The sequence below is a fragment of the Rhinopithecus bieti genome, unplaced genomic scaffold (assembly GCF_001698545.2).
Source record: "Rhinopithecus bieti isolate Rb0 unplaced genomic scaffold, ASM169854v2 scaffold_33647, whole genome shotgun sequence".
NCBI lineage: Eukaryota > Metazoa > Chordata > Mammalia > Primates > Cercopithecidae > Rhinopithecus > Rhinopithecus bieti.
This window is the reverse complement of record NW_016814745.1, coordinates 346,055-362,264: the sequence shown is the minus strand read 5'-3', so window position 1 is coordinate 362,264 and position 16,210 is coordinate 346,055. Positions and strand designations below refer to the sequence as shown.

Sequence of the window (16,210 nt, the reverse complement as noted above, 5' to 3'; positions counted from 1 at the left end):
AACTTTCTGGCAGAGCTTTTTTTTCTTTTCCTTTTTTTAAAATGAAATTAGCTGGTTGTTAAGTGAAAATAAATTCATTACTCTTTAATATCTCATTCTTCCCTTATCCTCAATTTGTGTTATTGAGAAAACATGGGTACACAGTAATCCAATACAGAATTCTTCTTTATATCCTGTAGAATTATATGTATATAGTGCACTTTGTTTTGTTATTGTTGTTTGTTTTGTTTTGTTTTTTACTGAGCCAGAGTCTTGCTTTATCGCCCAGGCTGGAGTTCAGTGGCGCCATCTCGGCTCACTGCAACCTCTACCTCCCGGGTTCAAGCAATTTTGCCTCTGCCTCCGGAGTAGCTGGGACTACAGGCACGCACCACCATGCTTGGCTAATTTTGTATTTTAGTAGAGATGAGGTTTTGCCATGTCACCCAGGCTGGTCTTGATCTCCTGACCTCAAGTGATCGACCCTCCTCGGCCTCCCAAAGTTCTGGGATCACAGTCATGAGCTACCGCACCCGGCCTTCATATAGTACACTTTGATCACTATTAGTATAAAATTGTATTATTCATATGAAAAGGAGAAAATAAACTACTCATTTCCAAAATGTTTTAACCATATTGAACTTTATTTGAGGGAAGAAAACTGAAATGTATTATGTGATTTCCCCAAATTTATATTTGAATTTCCATAAATCCATTTAATTATTTAGAATTTTAATTTGTAAAACTGTTAAAATTTAGTATGATATGCAAAATGTAATTCAGGATTTTAAAATAACTAACTATAAAGTATATAATGTTATATGACTGAAAATAAAATATTATTTTATTTGTATGCAGTTCTTTTAATAATTATTTTAATAATACTTTAATAATTAAAAGCATTTTAATTAAGCCTAGTAGTAAGTTTATAGTAATAAATGAATTAAGTTATTCTTAAATCTTTAATCTCAGAATATATTAAGAACCATCTGCAGTTGGTTAATATTAAACATAAATAGGCCTGCATAGGATCTGATTACAATGAACCAACTCTCCCTGTCCTGGCAGGATCCGTATCTAATATATCTTTTATACTACTCCTTCCCTGAGGATCTAGGACTATGCTTTGCATATAGTAGGCATTTAATAAATTTTCGAAAGAATTATTACCAGCTTTATGCTTCGTTAATAAAATGAAGCCCTCTGAGATAGGGAAGTAGTTTATATCTTGGCATTAGCTGACTTTCACTCCAGCTGTTTTCTAAATTCTGATTAGTCCTCTCTTTCTCTAAATCAGTGCTTATGAAATTAACCAAGGTAACTAACCACATCCAATATTTGTTCTACAGCAACAAGCTCTTAAAATGCTGTGATATGCCAAGAAGTTACACCCATATATTCATATCCTTTCCTTTTTTAGCCTCTAGTGTCTCTTTGTTTGACAACTTTGTGATGCTCTCCTTAAAGCAATGGGATAATCTTTTATCATTATTATTATTATTATTATTATTATTGTTATTATTAATTGGCTGCACCAAGAGAGACTTACTGAAAATTAAAAGACATATTTCAGGGAATGGAAACTTAACATCACTCAAAATTAAAATTAAAATTAAAATTTGATGTCTCTGTCTTTAGATTAAGAGATCTCAGGCTCATCAATATCCCAGAAATGGGATTTGTGGTTTTTAGTCTGAAGTGGTGCAAGAAATCTGAATTATTATAAATCTAAACTTGCTCGTTGATGACATCAACTTTTTAAAAAGTACTTTCTGTTGGACTTGTTGAGAGTTACACGATTTCCTTTTCTGATATCAATCTAATTATAATCTAAATTCTAAAAATAGAATTTAGAAAAGTTAACCCACATCAATATACTAGATTCTGTGAATAGAATGTCCAAGCTTTAAGCTACCCCTTGTTATTTAGAAACATTTCTAGAGTTCCTTTATCTCACGCAGCACTTTGGCCTATAGGGCATCTGATTTCTTCTGCCTATTGAAATTCACAATGTAATCAATAGCCTCGCTAAATCTAAGGGGTGCTGTACCCATAGAGCTATATGTGTATGTAATATATGGACATGCTTATTGGCTTCTCTTTGCATCCTGCCACAAATAACAGGGAGAGTTGGAAACTTCATTAAAAAGACATTTGCCAGGCTACTAGAGGAAAAGGAAAATCCTCCGTATGCTACCTAGCTAATTTCCAGCCAATACAGGATTATTCCCAACAGGAAACATGCATTGCTTTACTGGCCTAAGTGATGGGGTTGTTAGCATCTCTTTTGGCTGACTGCTTTGCAATCTAGCTGCTTTCAGTTGCTAGAAAAGTCATCTTAATATTTATGTAGAGCTTCCACTTCACATCAGCCAACATTGATCTCACGGTGTCTCGTGGGCAAAGCTTATCCACTGCTCATGGAAACCCCAAATGCATCAGAGTTATATAAACAAGGTATTTGTAAAAGGGTTAGACTTGTCCACATTTTTGTCAGCCCACTAAAATTTTCACAATTTCAGCTCATTTTGATTATTCCTCTCACCACCACCTTCCCCCTGCACACACACATAGGAGCCTCCATCCTATCTCCTACTTCCTTACATACTCACAGTCATTGTCCCAGCAGATATTAAACATGCCATTTTATGCTGAAGATATAATATACTGTGACTAAATTAATTTATCTTGTTGCTTGCTAGAAATTTGACATCCTAACTTCAGCTCTGACTTGACATCAAAAGAATTTTTAAAATTGTGAATGTAGAGTCAGTTAACAGGATTCTAAGTTGTTTCTTGGAAGCTGTTTTGCAAATGAAATGATAAGATCTTGGAAAAGCTTTAGTAAGGTAGTGTTTGTTATGCAAAATAAAGTCACAAAATCAGGACTTGAAAGTTACAGAGATGAAGAAAACTGAAATATATAAATGTGAGAAAACAACCTATGTTATTGTAGCTGAGTGTCCTGGTTGGCTTTCTCTATGTCATTCACTGATTGGAACTCATTTCAGAAATAACCGTTTTAAGCAAATAAAATAGAAAATTACCTATATTCTGGTCCTTGTTTGCATACGGATTCACCTCTCAAATGTTTTACATAAGTAGTCTACCTAGATATTATAGAACTCAAAATCTAATTGAATAATTTCAGTTCTATGAATGTATCAATAGAGAAAAAGATTATCTGTGGTGAAACACCATTAATTAAATTTTGGATGATAGTATAATTACTTCTGGTGAATTTCTGGCTCATTTCTCTTAAATACTACTTTCACACCTGTTATATACCTAATGGAAGGCAGAATTTCCAATAATGCTGTACTGAAGGAGCTTTCTTCCCTTCATGGTGTATTTGTAGGAAATAGTCAGACCATATGGTTTGTGACATAACCCCCACTCTTACGTCCAATGTGGAATTTCATTTCCAGGTACTGTATTTGACAGTTATCAAAGAGAATACCCAAAGCCCAGTTATAAGATGAAATGTGCTGGCCCCTTGTAGGATAATAATAATTTGCCATAAAGTCTTGTCAGATGTGTGACTGTGTCTGCAGGACCTAAGAGCCAGGACCTGAGTTGTTTCTGTTCTAAAAAGTTCAGAAGAATAGTGTTTAGATTGACACTGCTGCTGCACCTTTACTAAAAGACTCTAATAAGAATATTGGGAGAAATAAAAAGAATGGAGGATGACTTATCAGTGAAACATTGAATTTAGCTTAAGAGCGTTTACTTTTCTGACTTGTTTTTCACACACATGGAAAATACCATTTTCTTACAGGTGTAAGGGTATGACAATTGGCAGGCTTTCTTGGGGGAGGTCAAAGTAATCTGTTCTGTTGTTGTGTATGTTAAAAGGTTTATTCTTTTGTCTGTTCTTTTGTTTCATTTGTGCCTTCATGGTATGTACTAACATTGTGACATGCTCTCCCAATGAACAGGTCGTCATGGAGATGGAGGTTATTGGCCAGTTGATACTAATTTGCTTGATAGAAGCACCCTAAATGGTAAGTATATAAATTAGGTAATATTGAATTAGTTATATTAATTAAGTGGTTAGTTCAAGAGTGTCTGAGGCAAATTTTCTATCAACTACAAGTGCCAGGAAGCTTGCATTTAGTGTCTTAGTGGGATAATAGAAACATGAAGTTATAAAAAAACAAAACAAAACAAAACAAAAAACCTCTAGCACATTCTACCAGGAGATGATGCCAATAAGAGTTGACAAGTGTATAAAAAAGTAGTCAGAGAAGCCCAGCATAGAGCATTTTATAAATGATACAAAGCTATTAAATACCAAGATTTTTAAATGTTACAATATATTTAAAATGTTTGCAGGAATCTGATTTTATTTAAGAGAAGTGATATCCAAGGTTGGTTGAATTGAAACCCACTCAGTTTCATATATTAAAGTTACTTGGATTTTTGCCTGTAGAGTACATTAATTCTTCAAAATCCTGTAGCATCTTAGGGCTAAGTTTTCTTTGTGTTGTCTAGATTAGACATTTATTTCTGCTCATCCTAGTGGAGCATGCCCAAGTATCTGCTGGCTTTAAGGATGACCAGATGAAGGTAATACCTAGAACTCCACGGAAGGACAAGGTTGATGTGGGGACTGCATTCCAGGATCTTATCCTTAGTTTTGCTGAAACAAACTTTAAAAGGATGGATTAATACTGGCCACATTTTCAGGGGACTAATGTATTTATCAGGCCATTTTACAAATTTTTAAAAAATTATTGCTGTTGTTTGGTTTGGTTTACTAAAAAGACCTTCAGATACTCAAAATGTGAAGATGAACACTTGCATACCCATCAGCAAGGTTAAGATATGAAATATACAGCATGGAATTGAAATCTCTTTTATGTCTGTGTTTTCTCACATGCTTCTTAACACTGTTCCTCACTCTGATATAAGTGCTCTAATTTGATGTTTACTACATATGTATAGGTATCCCTAAACATTATACTGTTTTACAGTTTTGCAAATTTATAGAAATGATATTGTATCCTGCTACAACTTGCTTTTATTTTTAACCTAGTTTTGAAGATGTATCCATGTGTTTACAAATAGCTCTCACTCATTTATCTTGGCTGCTATATAGTATTCTATTTTATGAAATAACAAAATTATTTAACCATTTTAGCAGGTTTTCATAAGAAACTTGATTACTGAACTGATAAATTTCCATTTGTTTGATCTCCTGTCAAAAAATCCAGAAAGGAAATCAAAATTTCAATCTAAAAATAGTTTGCTGCATGTGAAATTAGAATAGTGGTGTGAATTAAGTGATTATTTCTTATCATAGGCTGTGATAATCTAATGAGACAGTTTTCCCAAGAGGATATATGTGTGTGTGTGTGTGTGTACACCAAATGCTTGCATCAAAGACTTAGCATTATCTCTCCTCTGGCCAATGGTAGGTTTAGAAATATATTTTCACCTCTTGACTTCTTTTTGAATTGCCTGGCAATACCTTCCTCTGCTATTAATGCCTTTTACCGAACCAGAAACACATAGAATGTCTTATGTTTAAACTTTGAGTCCATTTCTGCTGCTATTAAAAAATACCTTAAATTTGGGGTAACTTATAAACAACAGAAATTTATTGCTCACAGTTTTGGAGGCCAGGAAGTCCAAGATCAAGGTGCCAGCAGACTGGGAGTGTGCTGCGGGCTCATTTTCTGCTTCACGGTTAATGCCTTCCAGCTGTGTTCTCCCATGGTGGTTGGAAAGGGTGAGCAAGCTCCCTCAGGCTTTTTCTAAAATAAGGGCACTAATACCATTTATGAGGCCACCACTCTCATGACCAAATTATCTCCCAAAGGCTCCACCTCTTATTGCCTCCCTAACAGGGATTAGGTTTCAACATAAGAATTTTGGAAGGGCATGAGCATTCAGAACATAGCAAGCTTCCCAGGATGCTCTTTCCAAGCTACACACAACTTCCTATTGTCTCTTAGACTCCTCATTTTCCTTCATTTAAATAACATGACTGTCCCTGGTAGATATTTGACTTTCAGACACTTGTTTTAACTAAAGCCTTGCTCTGTCAGTCCCTAACATACCCAATAGATAGTTTACAAAGCACACAGGGTTGGGCGTGGTGGCTCACGCCTGTAATCCCAGCACTTTGGGAGGCCGAGGCGGGCAGATCATGAGGTTAGGAAATTGAGACCATCCTGGCTAACACAGTGAAACCTCGTCTCTACTAAAAATACAAAAAAATTAGCTGGGAGTGGTGGCACACACCTGTAGTCCCAGCTACTCGGGAGACTGAGGCAGCAGGAGAATCACTTGAACCCAGAAGGTGGAGGTTGCAGTGAGCCAAGATCACACCACTACACTCCAGCCTGGGCAACAGAGCAAGGCTCTATCTCACGAAAAAAAGGGGAAGAAAAAAAAAAAAAAGGCTCACGGAAGGAAGGTGAAAGGAACGACTTGTTGAGGCAGAAAACAGACCCCAGGCCATGCTCCATAAAATGGGTATAAGTAACGATAATTGCCTCCTCCCAACTTTGCAATTTCATTTGCTCAGTCTCATGCTCCAAATTTTGTCTTAAATTTCAACAATATGCCAAAAGCATTATATGTATTCAATCAGTCAGTCAAGAAATGCTACTAAGCCCTCAGCGAGTGCAGGGCACTTGCAATGAGCCATGGGAACAAACTGAAGGACAGACCACTGCAGGACCAATACACCAGCAGGGTTAATTGCCTGGGTGGACAGAGCAGAAATATACACCCCAGGAGATGAGAGAGGATGAGAAAATCCCCAGGGATATAAAGGAAGGCAAAAAAAGGAAGTTGCTGAAATTGTTTGGGAGAAACATAATTGTTGTATTTTATACTCTGAGATACAGAGCTTCTAACTTTGGAGGTCATGCAGGAAATTAGCATTGTCCCCTTTAGAATCATCCCACAAAGCCAATTTTAAGATGCTATTTCTACAAGGATTTTCATATTAAAATTCATTCCCAGTCAAGGGAATACGGATATGGGACAGTACTTTTTGAAGAGACATACTGCCAGAAAATTAAAGAGGGAATTGGTATGAGGAATGAGAAAGAGAAATCATCCTGTAGGTTTCAACCACTACTGGGCAGTGGTTATGAGGCTTAAAGCTGGGGCAAATGTAAGCCACAGACACAAAACTATGTGCTCTCTTAAACTGCATGCCCAAAAGGACTCCCATATTGGGAATAATTGCCAGATATTGCAATTAAAAATATAAGGAGGCCCAGTAACATTTGAATTATTTCTGTGAGTAATAGATAAAGAAAAATTATATGAGGGATTCCCATCTCAACGTGCACATACATCTCAAGGTATACATGAATAAGCAACTAGAAATAATTCTAACCTAATTAGGCCTCCTGTATTTTTTATTGTGAAGTCTGGACGTCCCAATTTCAGATCAAATTCAGAAGTTTGTTATTGACTATTTGAAGTTGCTAGTCAAATTAAAATGAATTTTTGGTCGAAAAGAAATCCGAGCCCACATTTGACATGAACATATAAGTCAGCAATCACTTTCCTTTTCAAAGGTGTTAGATGCTAGATGAAGAGAAAGAGAAATCCACATCATTGTGTTCATTTTGTTTTACCATTTAAGATTCCTAGTGAGAAAATAACCAAAATTAAATTTGACCTGGTAAACATCTCACAGGAGTAAGTCATGAGGATAAAATAGACCAATGCCATTCAGTGGCTTTGAAGCAGTTTAGATGCATTATTGACATTACTCTTTCCCAATTTTCTGCATCATTTAATGATGTTTTAGGGATTTCATGCTAAATGAATGAGATGAAAAACGTACCTGAAATATTTATAGATTCCCTACTGGAATAACAAATTATTGCAGGCTGCCTGGCTGATTAAGGGGAATTGATAACTTCAGAGAGCCAGGGATGGTAGAGGCCAAACTTTATCTGCTTCCTATTCTAGTTTGCTAGCAAACAAATGATGATAAATATATAATATGACTTTAGCCTTGGCTATTACAAGCAAATCAGCAAAGACATCTGGAAACCCCAGATTTCTAGTTAAATTTTTGCTAATGTCTTAAGCTTTAAGAAGGGGGTATGTTTTCCAAGTAGATGTGCAAGTGAGGCCCCTGAGTGATAAAACTCCAATTGCACCCCACCCTTATAAAGCAGGCTACATCAAAACATTTAAAGTCTGGGTTTTTAAACCTTGTATACAATAAAATTTCATACATCTCCCCTTAGAGTGACAGAATTATAGAGGTTTCCTAGCTCCCTCTACACTTGCTGGATTCATTCTTCAAAGCATTGTAATAGAATAATGGCTTACTGTCAGGATACTCAAGCCAGTTGCAAATAAATTTAGACCTCGCTAATCATTTACTTTCTTTTACAGCATGCCACTCTTTTAAAAATGCACTCTTGGAATTCAAATAAAGAAAAACAAAGCTATAGTTCATATTTACTCCTGTAGTTGGAAATCCTTAATTAAATTGTAGAATAGGAAGAGGCTTCCTAAAATATTTTCTGATGGCAGGTAGAATCAAAGCTAATATGAGGTGATGTGGTAGTATTTTTCTTTTATGATGCATTCAATTTTAGATTATGGTCCACATTCTTAATGCAGAAAAATGTTCAATATCTGAAAATGTGTTTTGTGGTTTGTATTTGTATATATGATAGGAACTATGAAAATTACTTCAACATAATCCTGCCTTTCTGATTAGAGAAGATAAAATGGCAATTTCCTTTTTTCTATAGCTCTACCTATAATTTGTAAAATCAGTGTAACAAGTTTGATTAGAAGATCTATAAACCTCTTAATAGTTTTTTATTGACCTCAACCTTTAAAGACAGAGTTAAACTTGACAAATTTTAAAACTTTGACACAGCAATGTTAATAAAAAAAATCAACATTATTAATTTTTAAATACTCAGAATTCATATAGCCGTCAGTGCCTATAAAACTTGTAAGAAGAAAAAGGAAGCGGGTTTGCTCTCTATTTGGAAACCTTGTTTTTTTTTTTTTTTTTCAGAATTCAATAAGCATTTTAACCAATTGTAAATAAAGTATACTAAAACTCTCCACATTTCTATAAAATGAGATCATTATAAGGTTGGTAACTATTAGAAGACACCCAACGCTATACTCAGCAGAAATCTTAATGCAAAAGAAAAGATACGGAAATAAAATTTTACAGCCTTTTTCCAGATGAAAAGAAAAGATAACTAGAGCAATCTGAGGTCCTAGGTTCTAGTTCAGTGATTACAAGAGAGAGCTAACCTATCATCCACCCATTATCTTTATCCCAAAGGATTTTTAAAAGTCCTAGTCTAACCCCAGATTCTAGACCTGACTTTGTAGAGCTTAGAGCTGTGTGACAAAGCAAGTCACTTAAACTCTGGATCTCAATTTTCATCTGGACATAGAAAGTGTTAAGCTAGAGCAGTACTTCTGAAGCTCACCAGCATTAACATATAAGATTGGATTTTTCTTTGTTGTGGGCACATGTCCTGTTCAGGATGTTTAGCAGCATCTCTGGCCTTTACACACTAGATGCCAGTAATATTTCCTCTCCCCCATGTTGTAGCAATCCAAAATGTCTGTAGACATTGCCAAATTTCCCCTTGGCAGAGAGGGAATCTTCCCAGTTGGAAACCACTGAGCTAGATTAGCATACCCTATAGGTTGCTCCAGGGTACGTGGGTCCTCTTGAGAAGCTCTGAGAAAATCAATCAATCAATAAATAAAGTGTCTCATTGTCAAATAAGCATCAGGGAAGTGGTGTGGCACCTCCCTATCCTTTTGTCAGGCCTTTGTCTTCTGTTTGAAAAGTAGAGGTTTTAGCCTTGACAGTGCTTCTCTGCTCAGTTTTAACCTCTTGATTTTGGTGATCTCATCCTTTCCCATAGATTGAAATTCCATCCATGTGCCAACTCCCAAATGTATATCACTAATGCAGAGAAAGATCAATGTTCTGGCTGTTTCTTTAACGATTATCATGAGATCTTCACCCTGACATATTCAAGATTGAACTTTTGCTCCTCTCTTGTTGAGCCTTTCCTTTCACCCTTTCCCTCATCTCAGACATGAGGACTACCACTTAGGCCTGAACTTGATTCTCTCATTCTTTCCTCCGCCATACCCAACCGGTGTTGTGCTCATTTGCTTTCAAACTATATTGCGTAACTGGCCACTTTGCCTGATTGTAATTACCACTGTCTCAGTTCAAGCTATCATCATCTTTCATTTAGAGAACTTCAGTAACCTCTTAGCTGATCTCCATGCTTCCACCACTGGCCCCTCTCCACACAGCAGCCAGAGTGGTCTTCTTAAAACAAATCACGTCTGTTTCTGGCTTGCTGAAACCCGTTAGAGGGTCTGTGATTGCATTTAGGATAACTAAATGTAATCTACAAGACTCAGTATAACTGGGTCCTGTTTCTCTGTCCAGCCTCCGCTTATGTCATTATCCCTTTTTCTGACTGTGTTCCAGGCACATAGCCTGCTCTCAGTTCTGTTTAAAGGAATAGGAGCTGGTGCTTAGCAATAACTCATGCTTCAGCCTGTTGCTTTCATAATGAGTCCTTTCATGAGCCCCCACCACCAGCCATATATTCTCATTGTTATAACTCTCTACATGAACCTGTCTACTTTTCTTTTTAGCACTAGTTATAATTGTAATTTTATGTAAGCATCCCTCCTTTTATTGTGCTTCACATGATTGTGCTTCACAAATACTGCAGTTTTTCCAAATTGAAGGTTTGTGCTAACCCTGCATCATGCAAGATGATTGGCAACATTTTTCCAACAGCATGTGCTCACTTCATGTCTCTATGTGACAATTTGGTAATTTTTCTAATATTTCAAAGTTTTAAATTATTATTATATCTGCCATGGTTATCTGTGATCAGTGATCTTTGACATTACTATTGTAATTGCTTTGGGGCACCACAAACTGCACCCATATAAGATGGTGATCTTCACTGATACATTGTTGAGTGTTCCAACTGCCCCACCAACCAGCCACTACCCTGTCTCTCTCCCCCTTTTGGGGCTTCTCTATTCTCTGAGCACAATACTGTTACTGTTAAAATTAGGCCAATTAATAACCCTACAAGGCTTCTAAGTGTCCAGGTGGAAGGAAGAGTCCCATGTCTCTCACTTTAAAATTTAAAAGCTGGAAATGATTAGGCTTAGTGATGAAGACATATCAAAAGTCAAGATAGGCTGAGAGCTAGACCTCTTATGCCAAACCAAGTTGTAAATACCAAAGAAAAGTTCTTGAAGGAAATTCAAATTGCTATTCCAGTGAACACATGATTGATAAGAAAGCAAAACAGCCTTATTGCTGACATGGAGAAAGTTTTTGTGGTCTGTATAGAAGATAAAACCAGCGACAACATTCCCTTCAGCCAAAGCTTTATCCAGAGCAAGGCCCTAAGTCTCTTCAATTCTGTGAAGATTTATGGAGGTGAGAAGCTGCAGAAGAAGAGTCAGAAGCTGGCAGAAGTTGATTCATGAGGTTTAAGAACAGAAGCTATCTCTATAACATAAAAGTGCAAAGTGCAACAGCAAGTATTGATATAAAAGCTGTAGCAGGTTATCCAGAAGATCTAGCTAAGATAATTGATGAAGGGGGCTGCACTAAATAAGAGATTTTCAATGCAGACAAAATAGCCATATATTGGAAGCAGATGCCATTTAGGACTTTCATAGAGAGAGGTCAATAGCTGGCTTCAAAGTTTCAAAGGACAGGCTGACTCTCTCGTCAGGGGATAGTGCAGCTGGATATTAAGTTGAAACCAATGTTTATTTACTATTCTGAAAATCCTAGGACCCTTAAGAATTATGCTAAATCTACTCTGCCTGTGCTCTATACATGGTACAACAAAGTCTACATAACTACACATCTATTTACAGCATGGTTTACTAAACATTTTAAGCCCACTGTTGAGACCTATTGCTTAGAAAAAAAGATTCCTTTCAAAATATTACAGCATGTTGACAATTCTCCTAGTCACCCAAGAGGTCTGATGGAAATGTATAAGAGATTAATGCTGTTTTCATGCCTGCTAACACAACATCCATTCTTCAGCCCATGAATCAATGAGTCATGCTGATTTTCAAGTCTTATTATTTAAGAAAGATATTTCATAGATATGTCTTCCAGTTGCCATAAAGTGTGATTTCCTCTGATGGATCTGGGCAAAGTAAATTAAAAATGTTTTGAAAAGGATTCACCACTCTAGATGCCATTAAGAACATTTGTGATTCATGGGAAAGAGTCAAAATATTAACACTAACAGGAGTTTGGAAGAAGTAGATTCCAAACCTTACAGATGGTTTTGAGAGGCTCACGACTTTAGTGGAGGAAGTAACTGTGATCGAAATAGCAAGAGAACCAGAGTGATAAGAGGAGCCTTGAAGAAGTGACTGAACTGCTGCAATGTCATAATAAAGTTTTAACAGATGAGGAGTTGTTTCCTATGGAGGAGCAAATAAAGTGATTTGTTGAGATGAAATCTACTCCTAGGAAGATGTTGTGAACATTTTTGAAGTGACAATGAAAGATTTGTAATATTACGTAAATTTAGTTGATAAAGCAGTGGCAGGGTTTGAGAAAATTGACTCCAATTATAAAATAATTTCTACTATGGGTAAAATGCTATCAAATACATCCCATACTTTGGAGAAATATGTCATGAAAGGAAGGGTCAATTGATGCAGCAAACTTTATTGTTTTCTTATTTTAAGAGATTGCCACAGGCTGGGCATGGTGGCTTATGCCTGTAATCCCAGCACTTTGGGAAGTCAAGTTGGATAGACATTTGAGATCAGGAGCTCAAGACCAGCCTGTCCAACATGGTGAAACACCATCTATACTGAAAATACAACACAAAGGCACCTGAGGCAAGAGAATCTCTTGAACTCAGGATGCGGAGATTGCAAGAAGCTGAGATTACACCACTGCACCCCAGCCTGGGCGACAGAGCAAGAGTCTGTCTCAAAAAAAAAAAAAAAAGAAAAGTAAAAGATTGCCACAGACACCCCACCTTCAGCAATTCCCAGCCTCATCAGTCAGCAGCCATCAACATAAAGGCAGGAGCCTCCATCAGCAAAAGTTCTGTGACTCACTTAAGGTTCAGCAGCATTTTTTAGAAATGAAGTATTTTTAAATTAAGTTGTGCCATTTTTTAGATGTAATGCTGTTGCACAGTTAATAGACGTATAGTGTAAGCACAACTTTTATATGCACTGGAAAACCAAAAAATTAGTGCAACTTGTTTAAGCATGGTATTTGCTTTATTGCAGTGTGTGGAACTAAACCCATAGTATTTCTGCGGTATGCCTATATTTATTTCCCTCATGATTTGTTGAACATCTACCTTTTCTAGTAAACTGCAAGATCCATAATCATGCTTCTTTTGGTTACAACATTGTATCTCCAACATCTAACTGGATCTTCAATATATATTTATGGAATAATTGAATCTGTTTTCTACCATCCCTGCCCCAACCTTCCTGGCAATTAACAGTTCACACCAGTATATTAAAATCCAAATATTTTTTAAAATAAATATATTCTGAAAGTTAGTTGTTCAAGGAACTATACCCCCATGATGCTGATAAATATCTTATTTTAGGGAACAATGGGCTAAATTATCTGTAAATTGTCTTCCAGCTGATTGATTACAACATCTTATTTTAGGGGGAAATACTTTGAAATGATCAAGGCCATATGAACTTTGGTTCAAATTCAAATGCCTATAAAATTATTATGATACATGTAGAGCTCAAAGTGTTCTAATAATTATAAAGCCATTATCAGGGTAAACTGCAATTGTAGGACTGAAGTTCAACCCCCAACTATACACTTTCATTGGGCCTCTTTCCTTCCTCAAAAGTGAACTTGTCATTCTTATGTTCACATTGTTTACCTGCCTATTGATATTATGTAGCTATTGGGGCACAGCCATTACAGCCATTGTGCCAAGGGGATCAGGTCCTTAAAGCAGGAGCCAGGGATCCTAGAGTCAATATCTAACTTTCCTTTCAATGATAGTTAAGTACTCAGAGCTTTGGTCTATCAGTGAGCTTGCTGCAGAGTGTTTATGAGAGCAAAATATAAGAAATACAAAACATTTTTGACAGTCTATAAAACTTTATAAAAACAAAAGTTAATAAACCAATTTTTTAAATATTTACTGTCTTTATAAAATATATGTATTTGCTTTATTAAATTTAGAAGGAAAAGGCTGAAACATTTTACCATAATCAAACATCATGAAAATAAAAAATAAATGGAATGCCCGTGGGATTGTAGAAAATTTGACTCCTTTCTTACTAATTTTAATGGAACACATCTAGGTCTTGATTACTCAAACACTGGATACCCATACTATTATGCTAACAGCAGAGACAGATATGTTATGATACAAGTTTTTTTTTCCTTTCAACTGGGAACATTACATAGGATAAAATACATTGGGTGGACCTAGTGGTTCATGCCTGTAATCACAGCACTTTGGGAGGCCAAGGCAGGAGGATTGGAGGACCCTGTCTCTACAAAATAAATAAATAAAAATTATCCTGGAATGGTGGCATGCACCTGTAGTCCTAGCTACTAGGGAAAATGAGGTGGGAGAACTGCTTGAGCCTAAGAGTTCAAGGCTACAGTGAGCTATGATTGTGCTACTGCATTCCAACAGTAGTCACAGAGTGAGACCCTGTTTCTAAAAAAGGAAAAAAAAAATTCATTGAGCCACATCATAATGTCTAACGAGTGCCAACTTTGTGACAGGGCTTGTGGTCACTGTGGTGCAACCATTATCTCATTAAATCATCACAGTGCCCTCTGGGATATTTACAAGTCTTTGAATGACTTCATATAGCTTCCCCACTGAAGCCGGAAAGGGGGCAATGTCACTTGCCCCTTCTGGAGCCAGGCTCCCTCCCAGATCTCCTAACTGCACTAATCTAGGTTTGGGAGCTCTAAAATTTGTTTCTAATTTGTAGCAGTCTTTTGATGTATTAAGATATAGATCCTCATTATTTGCAGAATCTGAAATTGTGAGTTTACCTATATGCTAAAATTTATTTGTAACCCCCAAATCAATTATCACAGTGCTTTCATGGCCATTCATGGACGTGTGCAGAGCTGCAAAAATTTTGGGTTGCCCAATGCTCATGTGACCACCTAAGACAGAAAAAATGTACACTCTGTCTTCTTGTTTCAGCCCTCATACTATAAGAAAGTGCCCCTTTTATGGTATGTTTATGCTAATTTTTCCATTTTTTTTTTTCCTTTTGTTGGTGACTTCACTGTTTAAAATGGCCCCAAATGTAGTGCTGAAGTGATTTCTAGGTTCCTAAACACAATAAGGGTGTGATGTGACTCACGGAGAAAATATGTTCTTTCTACAAATTTTGAAAAGCTTTGTTCAAGCATTAGTTATAGTGCTTTTGGATGTTTTAGTATTAATGAATCAACATTATATATTAAATAAGATGTATTTAAACAGAAACACACAAAAAACAAAGTGTATATTAATTGGTTGATAAATCAGTGTGATCAGAGGCTCACAGGAAGCTAACCTTGTGTTTCCTCTAGCAGTAATCATTCAGTATTCACTAATTAGCATTTGTGGCAACTTTGTAGAACACTGCAAATAACAAGATAAATAAACTGCAAATAACAAGAATTGACTGCAACTAAAGACACCATTGCACTTGACTTGTAATTGCCCGCTTGATGTCAGGTAATCTGATTATTCAGCCTTTGTCTTCAGATTGGATGATTAATGAAAGACCTTGAATGCCAAATTTTAAACTGATGGGAACTTTTATGAGGAAGTCATAAAGGCCTGCAATCAAAGATTTGTAATAGGAGTCCTCATGAACCCCGCTCTCTCAGGCAAATGAGATCAATATAATCTCACTGGTACTCAGCAGAATTCAGAGTTACTTTTTTGACTTGGAACATGTTGTCTTCCAGGGTGAAAAGAAAGAAAGAGGAGTAGAAATTTGAGTAATTTCAGTTTACCATGCTTTTAAAAATGTTGACAAGAGGTACTGTTATGTACAATTCAAGCTAAGTTTGTCAGAAACAGTGAATTGTTAAATTTAAGTCATGCTTATAAAAATCTTAGATCTCTGTCTTCCTTGTAAGTTCTCACATAAAAGGTTAATTTATTCCAATCTATTAACTTATTAAGTACAAAAGGGCATAATGAGATACTACTGT

The 16,210-nt window shown here is 36.3% G+C and overlaps 1 protein-coding gene across 1 annotated transcript in view; it reads left to right on the top strand.

Moving 5' to 3' along the window:
* Positions 1-16,210, top strand: part of LOC108515206 (netrin receptor DCC) — a 222,517-nt gene that overhangs the window by 112,059 nt on the left and 94,248 nt on the right. The window contains exon 9 of the mRNA XM_017851901.1: positions 3,918-3,983. Coding sequence (XP_017707390.1) covers positions 3,918-3,983 — 66 coding nt within the window. The remainder of the gene's footprint in view (positions 1-3,917; positions 3,984-16,210) is intronic.